The sequence below is a fragment of the Cystoisospora suis genome, assembly GCF_002600585.1.
Source record: "Cystoisospora suis strain Wien I chromosome Unknown contig_6055, whole genome shotgun sequence".
NCBI lineage: Eukaryota > Apicomplexa > Conoidasida > Eucoccidiorida > Sarcocystidae > Cystoisospora > Cystoisospora suis.
Genome location: NW_027158844.1, coordinates 23254 through 38236, shown reverse-complemented (window position 1 = coordinate 38236; position 14983 = coordinate 23254). Strand labels below are relative to the sequence as shown.

At 55.0% G+C, this 14983-nt stretch overlaps 1 protein-coding gene across 1 annotated transcript; it reads left to right on the top strand.

Moving 5' to 3' along the window:
- The first annotated feature begins 2535 nt into the window (after positions 1 to 2535).
- Positions 2536 to 14718, top strand: CSUI_009798 (sterol-sensing domain of srebp cleavage-activation domain-containing protein). Its single transcript, XM_068069907.1, has 11 exons — positions 2536 to 4028; positions 4668 to 4781; positions 5611 to 6485; positions 6955 to 7235; positions 7618 to 10400; positions 10786 to 10884; positions 11423 to 11559; positions 12394 to 12546; positions 12856 to 12988; positions 13356 to 13503; positions 13864 to 14718. Exons 1-11 carry the CDS (start codon positions 3720 to 3722, stop codon positions 14235 to 14237), a joined length of 5406 nt encoding a protein of 1801 aa, XP_067918120.1. The 5' UTR covers positions 2536 to 3719; the 3' UTR covers positions 14238 to 14718.
- Positions 14719 to 14983: the final 265 nt, after the last annotated feature.

Below are 14983 nucleotides of genomic sequence, written 5' to 3'. Positions count from 1 at the left end.
TGGCGAACCCTTTGTATCTAGTGGCGGCCGTAGTTTAGCAGCGGGCACCACAGAGAGTACTCTGTTTTGTAGTGATTCTACAATGTACGCCCAGAAGAGTAGATCGGTGTGCGGGGCTTACACGCACTCCCCCTTCGGATATCACGCGTCTCGGATTGCCGCGCTACCAGTAGCTGGCGAAGTCAGTTGGCCGTCAGGTCGGCCGCGGGTGCACGATCGTAAGGCCAAGCCTATCGAACAAAAGTATACATACCAACTGAACGAGGACCTCCTGCATCAAAGCAGGACCGCCACGGAGCTAGACTACAGTTAGGTTCTGGAGGGCAACAGAGGGTGTTCGCAGTCGATAGGCAGTTGAAGGGAGAAGATCGACCCCAGAGAGCTGTATTTGATGCCAAATGATTTCGAAAGCGCAAAGACGTGTCAGCTAGCAGTTTTCGTGACTGCCGTCACAACTGCCATGCTCTAGGACAAAGGCCTTGTCAGTCTGACAATTTCGTCAAGGACTGGTAGAGGTACTGAGTTAGCATTCCGGCTTTCGTTCACAAGTACGTACTGAGCAGGTATTCTCCTAACAGTGGAGAAGTCTACTGTGGATCTCTCTGAAAGGGGGCTACATGTGTTCAGGGCCATGGACCCTTCCAGTCCGACACGGCAGGATCTCTAATCGAAGAGGGCACGAACCAGTCCCAGTCGAGCTCACATTCGAATACTGCGACAACCGAGAGTGGCAGGGTGCGCGCCAGCGGAAGAGATGACGCCAGCCGCAGGCGCTTTTCAGGGAGAGAATGTCAGACACGGCGAACTTCATCGATTGAGTGCGCTGACTCATTGACTGCCGAGGGCTGCATGGAAAGCCAGCATGAGGGCACTCAGTGACTGCCACGAGCAGACTGTCATGTCGTGTAGGCGGCATTCGCTGGCTCCGGAATGAAGCATGCGGACCCGTGAGATCCATCAGCCGTCTCAGAACATCGGTACTGCTGGGGCTTAGACGCACTGTGGTCTAAGACCCGCATCACAGGGCTGCCAAAGAAAGACTCCACAAAGCAAACAACGGCAAAAGACGGATTCCCGCTGTAAGGGCTGGCGTGGGAGTGCGCTTGCAAGTAGGGGTAGATGGCGTGCGGTGGCATGAGGCCGACATGGCTGATTGGGCTCCGGCGTGGTGAGTTCAAAACGGAGAGCAATTTGTTACTCTGAGATGTCATCAACGCCCCCTCGACCCCTTGGTGAAACCTCCCCAAGCCGTTATCCACAAGGCCGTAAGCAGTTCCCTTGTGGCCGGACAGGTTGACCCATCGAGGTGAGCGAATTCACCTCACCAAGGAAAAATCCTTCCCGGGGCCCTTACGACGGAGGTGCGGTGGCTGCAGTGTGGGAGAGCGACACGGGGTCTCCCTGTCTTACAAAACTGCGTTTCCGCAAGCTCGTAACTGGCCGACAGCCAGAGTCCACTACGCACTGCCGGACCGGCTTGTCTCGCCGTGTGCGGGACGAGGGACGAGGTTCTGTGTACAGAGATTCCCGGCGCCTTCCGGTCCATCTGTTACTATAGAATGCAGCAACCTCCCTGTCTACGGGGAGTGAGTAAACCAAGACTGCACGGCAGCACGCCCCCGGCGGGTGTCAGAAAAGGCAGCTCAGAAACGGAAGACCCGGTTGCTGGTTTATCCACGTTGCAGCCCCAGGTTGCCTGAGCGCGATTCCTTCAAAACGTCTTCCTGCGCTCATGTTTCGAACTGCTTGCCTGTTGACAGTGACGGCCTTAGCTGGGCCGAAAGGCCTCGGAATCAACTTTCAACAGGAAAGAATGGCATTTGCCGGCTCTGGAGACGACTCACTCTTTGTATAGCTGTGACAGGCGGGTGCGTGCATGTGGTACTTCTGTTGTACACGAACGCCGGTTCTTCTCGCAGAGTGTGAACTTCTCTCCAAACAGAGTCTGCACCAAGCGGCACTACATGCAGGCCTCCGGAGCAGCTCGATACCTAGCTCCGACTTGGTGGAGCGGCTCCTTCTCCACTCCACTGCCGTCACACGACACAGTTGTAGGGGGGCATTTAACTGAAAGGGGAGACAGTGCTGAAAAAAAACACACGACTCCTGCTCGCAGCTTTTCTCTCTTCACAAGCGGCCTGAGTGAATGCAGGCAGACGCCCGGGGTGCCGGGCACCTGAAGAGGGAACGCCGAAGGGCTCCGCAGGACTGGCAGCATGGGACGGAGACGGAGGTTGTCGTCAATGTTCGTCGCGCTCGTTAGCGGCAGCTTGTGTGTCCCCGGTAACGCTCACCGCCGAGAACACGAAAAAAAATGTGCGACAGCCACGCGACATCGCACTACAACCCTCTCAAGAAAAACTCACAGGCTTCTCCCGCTTGCGAAGTACTGAGTGGGTATCAGCTCAACTGTTCAAAAGTGAACCTAGTGGCGCCCCGGGCAACCAGTCTCGATAGGCGCCACGAGATCAAAGGGACAGCGGACTCCGAGCAACTGCAAAAACAGGATTCTTCAGCCTTCCGCCCGCTAGGAATCGGGCGCATTTCTTGGCTGTCGAACAGGAATTTGTTTATCCTCGCTCTGGTACCCAGTTCTGTTGGGGAGATTACTGCATCAGAGGTGGGAGACTGACTTGACCGGACACAGGAGAAAACCAGGTCCGCGGGAGGTCTGCGGAGAGAGCGCCAAGCATAGAACCTTGCACGCCAGCCCGGTTCGCTGGCTTCAAGACAGTTAGTGACGGGGGCCAAAGTTACTCTATCGTTTCTTGGCGTCGTGCTGGCGCCGAGTCGCTTGCTGGGATGTGCTAGTACGGCAGCCAAGTCATGATCTGGTGGCAACGGCCCTTTGATCCGCTGATGTGGTGCAAGTGCGTGCTTTGGTACTTCGGCGAGCCAGTCCCCCAGGTTCTGTCTCATTTTCGGGACACTCGCTCGCCGGCCCTTCTACTCCTTTTCCAGGGTAGCTTTTAACGGCTCCGTTAGTTCGATCTCAAGCGAGACTCCAGGCTGTGCTTCCGGCCGGTGTCCGTCCCAAGTCGGTACCTGCAGGTGTGCCCACTTTTGACTTCACAATTACAGATGTTTTGAGAAGCGGCCGGTCAAACTCTTTCGGACTCTGGATCCGGTTTTATCCGAAGTTGTTCCCAGGTTCCCTCGAGCCCAATCGGTGTGAAGGTGCCCAGTCACAGAACAGGCTGGTGTGGTCTTTTGTCGCGGTTGGCAGTCAGCACACTCTTGAGGCATTCACTCCGATTGGCTTGTATTCTGAACAGAGTCAGCTTTTGGCCCCTAGTCAGTTTTAGTGCGGTAGCAGCGCTACAAATCGAGAGGCCTTGACAAGCAGACTGGGTCATGCTCCCCCGTGCTACCCGACCCCGGCCGCAACTACCTACATAAGGTGTCTTGTTGGGTCACTATCGCTTCACCTTCACTGCACTCGGCTTCAAAGACATTGGGGCCAACTGTGGAACTCATCAGCCGCTGATCCTCGCGCGATGGTCCTCGCCTAAAGTCCAACCGCCTGGCAGAGGCAAAGAACCCACTTGTCATGATACCGTTGTGGATGAGCGAAGGCCGGCACTCAGGCACCATCTGTGTCAAGGGGACTCCGAAGGCGTGGTGGAAGACAGTGCCATCGCAGTCCCACACGCAGTTCGTGTCCGGCGCGTTCGGGTGGCGGCAGCACATGCCAGAAAGGAAGCGAAAGTATAGCCACAATGTTGGTCCGGCCGCCAGTATGGTCTACGCGGGCGGCTGCCCGGGCCCAAGAGGAACAAGAAGAGAAGAAAAGAAAGGAACACGAACACTACAAGCACACTGGGATAGAAACACCCAGCGAGCAGGAGGATTTGTGCATGTACAGTGAGAACTGTGACGACCAAGAGTACTATGAGAAGCTCAAACAGGACCAGTGGACTCCGCGAGACTGCTCCAAGTCCTTTCACTTCCTGAAGGAGAGCCTAATGGCGAAAATAAGCAGGGTTTTCGCAAGGTACACTCTTGTTGTCTACCACCGTCCTTGGCTGGTAAGCGAAAGTACAGCTGGGAGAGAACTGAAGTTCTCCGCATGGCATTATTCTCAAGGGATACCGCAGTGCATCACCCGCGCGGGGGTATACGCTTCGGCATTCTCATATAATAACTAATTTGTGAGGGCCAGACTATGGGGCGCTTTGGATCGAAGATATAATGTGTCGCGTGTGCTGCTGAAGCACATCGCTCCTAGTCCCGCGGAAAAGAGGAGCCGAAACCATTCCGAAAACACTCCATAGACACCTCCACCCTCAACACGAAGTCCCTGGCAACAGACAGAGGTCGCAGTGTTAAGGCGCACCAGCCGGTTGCTTTTCTGCAGGGGGAACAAACACCTTGTTGGCTAATGCTGGCGGGACTTCCTCTGCGCCAGAGCTCACAAGTGTTCACCTAGCTGATGCATGATTTCGTGGCTTCGTGAGAAGACCAGACCTGTTAAGTTCGATGGTACAGTATGTAGGAGACCAGTTCTTCCGGGGCGGCCCTGCCTAGAAACTGTGGACTCGCTGACGGCGGGACTGTGATTCAGTTCTCCCGCAGGGTCACGAGAGCGAAGGTAGTAAATGCTGCTGGAGAAGGAGGCTGACTCCCCGTGAGTATCCGAAGGTTTGTGAGACTTCTGTGTTCTGCAGTTTATAATGCTGCCCGTCGTCACGTCGTTGATTCTCGGCATCGGAATACTGTTTCGTCGCGTTGTAACAAACGGTGAACGTCAGTTTTCGCTCCCTTGGAGTTTGGCTCACAATGTAAGTGAGACCTACTCTTCAGCTCTCATACAGATGGCGCCTGGTTAGCTTCCTGCACCGCGGATAGGGCAGGCCCAGCCCACCACACGCCCTCGCCGTGCGTCGTTTGTGACTGCGCTGACCAAAGCCCTGGACCCGCAGACTGAGTCGCCATACATGACAAAGCGAGGGTGGCTTTGCGTAGCGCTTTGCCACCGCTACTGCCGCACAGTGGCTCCATAGGACGAGGCCTGTCAACTTACGTCTGCAATGCCGCGACAAAACAGACTAATTGCCCCGGAGGAGGTTGATGGGTAGAAGCACTGTACAGAACGCAACACGGACATGAGATTTCTGCAAGTGCGCTTTTTGGTATAGCTGCTCGTTGTCGCTCGAGAAGAATAGGAGTAACAAACCTACCGCTTCCCGACCTTAAATACAGACACCTGAAGTTGTGTTGTACAGTCCTCTGATGCTTCCGGCAGGCGCCGGTACCACAGCTCCCCCAGATCCCGGTATCGCGTCCAGCCTGCATGTAAAAGACTGGCCAGTGATTCTTTTAACGGATTAGTTCCCAACAAGCGCCAGCAAACAGTGCTCGGCGCTCTCTGCTCGATCCTGGCTGGCGTACGCAAACGGAGTGCTAGCGGATTCCGGGCTTGAAGGCGCTAAACAGAGTACGAACCCGCTCTTACTTGTCTGCAAGCTTAGCCGGACATGTCGTCCTTCCCGTTCCCTCTCGGAGGTCGTGGCGAAAAACTAAACAAGCAGAAAGGTTTGGGGTGAAGGTGATGATGGGCGGCGTCCGACAATGTTTGCCCTCCTGTCGATCCATTCTGACTGCTTTCAGGAATCTCTCTTGTACGCGAATATGTTCTATGGGAACCTGACGCGTACCGAACTCATCTATGTTGTCGCAAACGTCAAGGACACAAACCTTTTGACGCGCGAATTCCTGGATGCGTTGTGGACATTTCATCAAGAAATTCTTGATATCACGGTTTCCGTAGAACCGGATCAAGAAGCGATAGCGAACACGTCTCTACCGCCGCTCATCGTCGATCAGTTGGTTGGCAACCTCGGAATACGCGACCCAAATCGCAGGAACGACGACGTTTACTGGAGTCGCAGACTTCAGGCTCCCATGCAGTATGAATCGGAGTATACTCTTCTTGCGACTCCAGTCGTGGCTCCCCCTTCGGTTCCCGACAATAGCCCACCTGAATTGTCTTCGGAAGCACAACTCGCTGAGCTGAATGCAACAGCGGTCCCGCCAGATGAGGACGGCGCGGCCGCTAGCGCATCAGGAGCCCCAATGCTTCAGGAAAACGGCACCTCACTAGAAGTCAGCCGAGAGCCGTCGAGTGCCTCTGCGGCGGTCAGCGGACCCAGCCGGCCTCCGTCCAGCCCACAGTTTCTTAATATAGGCACTCAACGGCGCCGAAGGGATACCGAGCCTCCTCATTCGTATCCTAGTCAAGCGGTAGGAGGAGTACCTCTGTTCGGCCCTCCGGTGGCCCCTGGATCTTTGCCAGTGCTGGCAGGCGGCATATCGGACGACATCTGTGTGGAGGCCTACGCTCCACCCAAGGACCGAGTTTCAGGTCTCGCTTGTCGGCCACCCTTGCCTCCCGGCCATTTCGGCTTCTCCAACCTTTGTCTCAAAGACAAAGCTGGTGTTTGCAATCCTCCTGACGGAGTGATCTTCATGTACAATGACCGCAGGTGAGTCCGACCTTCCGGCGTTTGTGGTTTGGGATGACCGGTCTCCTTCTTGTTACCTGTCCCCACCGAATGGCTGATCGGAGCACAGCAGACTGAAGCGGCTGCAAAAGTGTCCCCCTGTACACTACCCCCTCTAATGCCCTGGGGCGTTCTACGAAAATTATATGCGAGCGAAAGCATGGGGTTACTGCCGCGTAGCGCGGGCTCCAGGCAACTCTTCGAAAGGCTACTGCTCAAAGGAGCTGTTTTTTAGTCGGGGCGCCCCCGCTCCCGCGACTATGCCAGGCAGTGTCACGAAAGGTTGAGAGACGCTGCTCACGGGCCACTGCCAAGCCGGAATCAAACCTTCAAGTGAATCTCCGTTGCGCCCCCCCTCCCCGGCTGCAATCTTATCAGCCTCTGTCGCCTTTATCTGAAATCGTAATCTAACTGGCTTTACAAGTGTCGTTCTCTTCTCTAAACTGTGCAGCGAATATGGGCAACCTCTTGGCTACCCGAGACACACTAGCTGGCTGCTGACAACGGAGGCGCTCACAGATTTATGGGTCAGCCGGAAAGGACTTCGCCTGACAGGCAACGGTTACCAGGTCCGCGGAACTTCGGGATTTGCTCTCCGCTACACATTGTCAGACAAGCCTCACATGAGGCGAGTGGCCAAGGCGTGGGAAATGGAATTAGTCGATCTTGTCGAAAGATCCAAGTGGCGACTGCCAGGGGCGTCCATATACTGCAAGACTGAGCAGAGCCTTGGTATGCGTACCTTCTCCAGAATCGCTACTCTGCTGCATCGAGCGTGCCCTTTATACTCGCTTCATGGCGTGGCACTGTGGACACTGTGTTGGTAGTTGCGGTTGTTAGGCAGCTCATCAGCCCTGCGAAAGCCACAGCTCGGGTAGTGCGTCTCGCGGCACTTTGCCTAAGATGTATAGCTCAGTCATGTGTCTAAGCGTATACTGGGAAATTTCTCCCGATAGCTGACTGTGACGCGAGGAAACAAATCAACCTCAGATGGGACACAGGACGCAGGCAGGGGGAAAAGCGCAAAGTAGTTCGGCTGGTGTTGCCTTTCGCAAATCTCCTGCGACTGGCTCTTCCGTGTGTACTGTTCTGTTTCACTCTGTTCTTGCCTCAGAGGCTGATCTGACTTCAAGCACGGGTTTCAAAGGCAGCAAGGATTTTTTGTTTGTCGTAGGCGCAGCGGCTCTAATCTTCAGTTACGTGGCGGTCGTCACGTTCAGTACCAACCACTTTAGGAGCAAAATGGCAGTTTCACTGATGGGTGCGGTCGCGGCAGTGCTGGGATACTGCGCAGGCGCTGGGCTTTGTTACTTTGTGGGAGTCGAGCACACAAGTACAGCAGCGGCTGCCCCTTTCCTTGTTCTCGGCATCGGTGTTGACGACGTATTCGTGCTGATAAACTCCTATTCTTTGACATTTACTCGGACTAGCGCAAAAGAGCGCCTAATGATCACGATGCGCGACTCCGGGCTTTCCATTACTATAACAACGCTGACGAGCCTAATCAGCTTTACGATCGGTGCGACTTCTCCGTACTTGGCCATTAGAAACTTCTGCATCTTGACAGCTTCTGGTTTACTTGGTGGATACCTCATGTGCATCACCTTCTTCTTAGCATGTCTTTCGCTAGACGCGAGGTACGAGGAGCGCCGGCGGCAGCTTGCGCCCTGGTGGTGTCCATGTTGTAAGCTGTCACGTCGCCACCAACCAGAAAGACGTGGCCTGGCAGCTTGCTCTGACTCCCGTCTCGGGGGCGACCAGTCCGTGGAAGCGGGTACAGACGCACACCGGAATCACAAGGCATCTGGTCGAAGTCGAATGCAGTCGGGCTTCCGCTTCTCGTTGCCGTACGTAGAAGAAGAGAACCATCTCGCAACAAGGCACTCACTGCTTAACCAACATGCCACAACGGTCTATGAATGCGTGACGCTTCAAGTGGCAATGGCAATGACAAAGAAATGGGAAGAATACCTGACAGAAAAGGACCAGGAAGATGTCGAGAATCAGCTACACAATGCAGCGCCACGAAGAAAGGTTCCCGCTCGAACTCCCCGGAGGACACACACGCGAGCGAATACGGGGGAGTCCACTCCGACGTCAAGCAAGAAAGACACCAAAAAGGCGAAGCTGAACCACCCACTGCCCGTGGAGAAAGGTGCTTCTACATCAGTAACAGACTCGTCATCTCTACAGGAGTCCGCAGGTAAGACAGTGGGACTGAAGGCGAAAGCCCGGGTGAAAGCCACCTCAAAGGCAAAGGCTGAAGCCCCTACAGCAAAAGCCAAGGCGAAAGCCAAGGCAAAAGCCAAGGCAAAAGCAGAATGCAAGCCACCAGACTTGAAGCCGAGCAGGGCTGCAATACCAAGAGGCCGTGTGCTTGATGGCAGCGGGCCCGGCTCCGACTTAGAGGAAGATTCGCAAAAGTGTAGCGAGCTGCAGAAGACACGAGCGCTGCAGACGAGGGGGGAGGACCGCAGATATAACAGGACCAAAAGGCCTGAGCATCAAGACGAGTCTGTTGCTGGCAAGTCTCAACTTGGCGCTCAACAAGATGCGAAGTCACGCACAGGTTCAGGTAATAAAAATGTAGCAACCCGTCAGGTCCTGAAGAACCAGCGCCAGTCAGAGGAGTCTTCGGACAGCTCGTGCAGCGATCCAGGAAGCCCATCGAGAGCCTCATCAGCTACTCATTTGCCCACAAAGGGCCGGAGACTCGCGGCAACGCCTAAAGGGTTTGTACCACGGCGCAGGAGTACGGTGCTAGCTGGGGATCCCGCAGAAAATAGGAGACGACCACGGGAACTAGTAAAGAAGATTGAAAAAAAAGGAGCACGCGGAGGCGGGCGTCGACGAGCAGGGCGGGCATTGGAAGCGCAGGCAGCCCGGGCAGCAGGCAGGAGAAAATCTGTCGGGGCAGCCAGAACTGGAAGGAATAGAGCGCCCGGGCACAAGGGCGAGTCAAGCGACAGTGACGAGGAAACCTGTGAAGTACCCCGCAGCGACCTCACGGACGTGGAACAAGAGGGGAGGAATGCCTTAAGGGACCAGCTGCGGAAGTTGCTCAGCATGGCCCAGAAGCAACACGACACAAGGCTTCAACAAGAAGACCATCGGGAAAGGGGAACTGTCTCTGCAATAGTTCCTGTGCTTCAGGGGAAGCCAGCGGCGACGGTGGGTCCTGGCGCCGTCGTAGCAGCTGCGCTGGAAAAGCAGCTGCGTGAGGCGCATGCTCTCGGTAGTGGGCCGCTTCCAAAGGTAACTCAGGTGAAGGCAGGCAAAACTGCGGCCAAGAGGGTAAGACTGAATCAGCGGACAAGACGTATAGGGCAAGAAGGCGACGAAGATAGCGGAGAACTCAACGGCGGCAGCGGGGAGCCCGCCCCTGAGGAACCGAAAATCAACAAGCGTCCCGGAGAGCCGGTAACAGAGACAGCAGAGGCCGTGGAATGTAAAGAAGAATCAGAGGGCGCAACAAGTAGCAGCGCTGGGAGGGTGAACCCGGCAGCTGTGGGCTTGAAGAAGACTGCCGCCCGTAACCCCGCGAATGAAATGTATGAGGTATCTCCGGACAACCAGCCACGACAGGACGACGTATGCGAAGTGGCTGTTGCAGATCCTGCCTCAGAATCCTCCGGGCGGCCATGCAACAGGAAACAAAAACTCGACCTTCTGAAGATTCTCAATCCGGAGGACCTCGCGGAGCCGCCCGGCAACGTTGGCAGGAAGTTACGTCTTGTGGTGCTACGACATCTCGGGCGCATGATTCTGAGCCCATGGGTGAAGCTGTTCGTACTCGTCGTCTTCACTGCACTCTTGGCAGTCGCTCTGAATGGCTGTGTCCGGCTTCAGAGAGGACTCGATCCGCGGTACTTGTCTCCCTATCGCTCGCCGCTACGGGTAAGCCTGAGATGTGGATTCGGAGTCCACGAGCTACGCTGTTACAGTGGGAAAAAGTAAAGGCTGCTTTGGAAAGTCTGTTTGAGTGTTGGGGAGTTTCCGTAGCAGTAGCGCGCGTACAGAACCCCAAGCCGGAACTTGATCCGCCCACAAGGAGGGCAACGCTGGCTCTATGACGGCGTGCTGGGCTTGAGTTACTTTTCAGTGGGCAGCATTTATGTCTAATATGAGCCGAGCGTTCGGTGGCATCACGCGTGAGAATGGGACGGGGCACCGTCGTCTTTCTTTGATGTTCTCGACCAGCCTGTAACACTCACAGTACCACGCACCCGGGGCCTCAACGTGGGCAGTTTTCGTTGGTTGTGTTCGTGACTCTTGCCTCAAGAAATTCTTCGACGCCCAAGAGCACTTCTTCGATGGTTATGGTGACCCCGTCATCATTTTCTTCTCAAGCCCCCGAGATTTATGCTCCCGAACTTTCAAGGTGAGCAACTGTTCCCTTTCGAAGACCACAGTGCTCGCTATCCAGAATAAGCTATGCTACCCTCGAGGATGCGTGGGAATAGTGAAGATTCCGGGGTACCTTGTCACTCTTCAATGCGGCTTTCTGCGAAGGCGAATCGCAGTCCGACGAAAACAGGCTCGCACGGCCGTCCGGGCGACTCGGTGTCGCTGCTGTTCGAAGACTTCAACATTAGATTCCTTGTCTTCTTAAGGCTCGCGGACTGCAACGCAGAGACACTAGACTGAAAAGAGTATGCCCTGATAGATCGCGTGGAAAGACCCAGTCTGCAGGTGACGGGTGCCATGCTTCGGCCCATCCGACGAGACTGAGGTGTACAAGCAAGAAGTACTGGGAGAGGGTGGCACCCACTTCAGAAACCTGAGCTTATTGAATATTGCAAGGTCTACTACTACATGCTTCAAGGGTTTCTTCCCCAAGTGGCAAAGCTAGGCTTCTTACGGGAATGATTTTTGCGTCCCCTCTTTGCTATCCACTGTCTGGCTGCTTGGCCATGCAGTCGGATTATGCGTGGCTTCACCAGAAGCTCGAGTCGCGACACTACACTCATCAGCTCGTGGACGGCTTGCACGTGTTTTTGTCTTCTCCTATCGGCGCCTACTCTCCGGAAAACAACCCTTTGGTCTGCATGCGTCTGTAAGTAATTCGAATTCTGTGCTGCCGACCACCTGTCGCCTCTTTCCAGGTGTTTGTAGCCCCCGCCGCCCATTGCACCCCGAAGAGCTCGGCATCTCAGGTCGATTGCACTGAGTGAGGCCGTCCACCTGAGTGCACGTGCTCGCAGTGTGAAGTGTTTACACCGGACAACTACACAAGGGTCACGGTACCTCATCGTTAGTCTGAAATTTCATCACATTCCGAGGGACGGCATCTGACTCTTCTACAGAGAGCATGCTCAGGCGACCGCTCACAGCTGCAAATACAGTCGCTATCACATTCGGACATGCTTGTCTAAGAATAGACCCCGGTTCGGCGCAGTCTGTGTGCGCGTGGGCCACAGGACAGCGTGACATACTTTTTCCCTCTGTTTTGACCACACTTAAAACACGTGACTGGACTCCGAATTACATGGCTTTCTCGAGGGTGATCTGTCCAGGAAGCAGCCAGCGAAAGTCTCCCGCCTCCCACTGAGGGGTTCTGTGCAGATTGTGAGAACCCGAGTGGTGATTGCCGTTGCCACTCCGGTCTGCGGGTGTCCGGCTTTCTTTGTCCAGACTGCTTTCCGAGTGCTAGATTCTCCAGCATTACGTCTTCTCTCCTCACTAGATACCTGTAAGGGCAGACAAGGAAGCGTCCCCCCTTCCTCAGTAGCAGTCGAGAGCATCCGTGCACGCCCGCAGGTGCTGGTAGCGTTGTCATGCAATCAGAAGGGAGAGCTCCGTCAGTAATATTGAGGGACAAAGATACTTGTGAGCGCAACAATGCTGAAGAGCCGTGAATGTGGTGCCACTTATGTCGCCTGCGATTCAGGCTGCGATCGTGGCTGCAGACTCCCATAGGTGCCAACTTTGCTTCTCAGTTTGCATGGCAAGGAGAGAACGACCTTCGAGCCTTCCAGATAATTCTCATTCCCGTGTACTACCGAACATCCCAGGACTCCAGCAACTTCATGACCTTGCTCAGGTAAGGGCGGATTTCTTCGAGGGAAGCACCTCGACCGTACTCGGGAGCATGCTTCTGGTTCGAGTACACGGTGGCCATAGGCCGATGACGCTTGATCAAGGGGCATGTTAAGCGGCAGTTGAACAATTCCATATGTGGCAGAAGCTGTGAGGCCGGCTTCCCACACTAGGGGCCGGAAGCAGTTGCGGCGTACAGTCCTAAGGAATCGATTCTCGAAATCACAACAAGAAAAGTATCAACGAGGGGGGACATGTCTCCGAAACGGCTTGCTTGACATAATGTTTGCCTCGTTTTCCGATTTTCCGGCAGGGAAGACTTGAAGGGCTTCAAGGCCGCAGAGCCCCATACATACAATCGACTGTTCGTCTTCTACGAGTCTGATGGAAGCATCCTCTCCAGCACCTTAGTGAACATGGCGTGGGCAGCCTTCGCCGTCATGATTGTAAGCCCCTGGGGCTGAGCTTCTCCAGGGTAACGAGGAGAAGGTCACAGGAGACAGTAGAAGAAAAGAGTTGCATAAGTCCTGTGAGGCAGTCCTCAAGGGACTCCATTCCCCGATTCGATATTGTTGAGGTCTGAACCGTGGCGGCCGGACGTAGAGCCCGATGATGTTACCCACCTGGAACTGGACCTTTCGTGGAATAGCCGGTGGCACGAGCAAAACCGCTTCTCCTTCCCCCCAGATCGTGGCTTCCTGTGACCCACATCCCTTTGAATGCTTTCCTAGCTCACATATCTTGTTTCGCGGTCATCTGATGGCCTACGAACTCAGTCGCGCGAGTCGGCCGCATCTGTCTTTGTGGTGACAGGTATCCATGCTGCTTCTGCCGTCGTTTTGGAGCGCTGCGCTGGTTATCATGACACTCGTGCTGATCGACCTTAGCATCATCGGCTTCATGTATTATTGGAGCCTTCCTCTGAACATGCTCACCATGGTCAACCTCGTCATTTCAATCGGTGAGCTAAGTCTTTTCGGAGTTCCTCACCAAGCAAATGCAAGTCTCGGTTATAGCTTACAAGTGTGTCACCGGCTCAGTGGCGCACGATGCTATTCTTCTGCACCAACGGGGGGATAGAAGCTGCACAGCAAGCCGGGTCGCAGTCCGGCGCCACCACTACAGCACTGAGGAAGGACGGTAGTTCTGACGAAAGGCTTCTTCTGAGCGTGTCTTGTGCCTCCTTTTCTTCTAAGCGCGACTGGCCTAAAAGCAGATAGTGAAGCAAGCTGAGGCTGGTCTTCCCAGGACTGCACTGCAGGGCTTGGTCCGTTTCGACCCAAACTTTGGCGTTCTACCGTGTCCAATGTGTGTTCTCTAGGGTTTGCAATCGACTACGCGACACACATCTGCCACACCTTTTGTCACTGTGTTGGCCGAACCCGAGATATGCGAGTGCTGGAGACGCTGGTTCTTATAGGCAACCCTATTCTCCATGGGTTGCTGTCAACGCAGCTTGGAGTGGTGATGCTAGCTTTCACGCGTACGTACGTCTTGCAGGTCTTTTTCAAAATGATGACACTTGTCCTGCTATTGGCGTTTGCACACGGCGTCATTCTCTTACCTATCGTGCTTAGTCTTGTTGGGCCGATGGGGTCCGGGCAGGAGCCGACGAGGGAAGCCTTGAAAAATTTCGCCAGCGGTCTAGCTCTGGATCGAAACAGGAAAAGGTCTTCAGGTGAAACTGCAGTGTAAGGGCTGCGCTGGCCGAGGCTCGTGAACCACTCTCTGCCGCACAAATGCGCTCATGGCTGCCCGTCGCACGGGCTGACAAAGCAGCCTGAGCTGCTATTTGCTCGCAAAAGCTTCGAAGCTTTCTCATCACCGTCACCCGACGAGGTGCATGAAAGGGAAGCCGGTCGGTTTGTTCTTCCGAAGACTTACTCTTCTGTGAGAAAAGGCGTTGCCCTACCTCGTCGTCGCAACCTCCTTCCTCGTGATCTGAGCTTGGAGACACCTTTTCACCCTCTCAGAATGCGAGCACAAACGCTTTTCTTGAGGCTCGGGTCCGCCCGGAATCGTGTGGGACTGCGTGTTTTCGCCCTGCAGTCGAAATTTGTCATGCCAGCAGGTGATTGCAACTGTGCACGTTACGCGTGCAAAGATACTCGATATAGGCAAGATGGAGTCGTAGGACTCCCGTCTATCCTTCCTTGGTTGCTTGTTACTCACAAAGCCCGCTGTCTAATCCATAGTGGGACCCGACACCACATCCCCGGCCGCGCTTTGTGCAACAGACGGAAAAGCCTCACAAGCCTGGATGGGTTCCCTTCCGTGGCGTGAACGTACCGCATAGCCGAGCCATTCTTTCCGCTGCCTGTAACCGGCTGGCGATGTCACTCTTGTTTCAGCTGCCTGTATCGCCAAAAGCGGTGTCCGACGAGGAGTGCTGCGGCGCTTGTGTACAGACTCAGGCTGTCAACGGCGTGGTTGCATCAGCG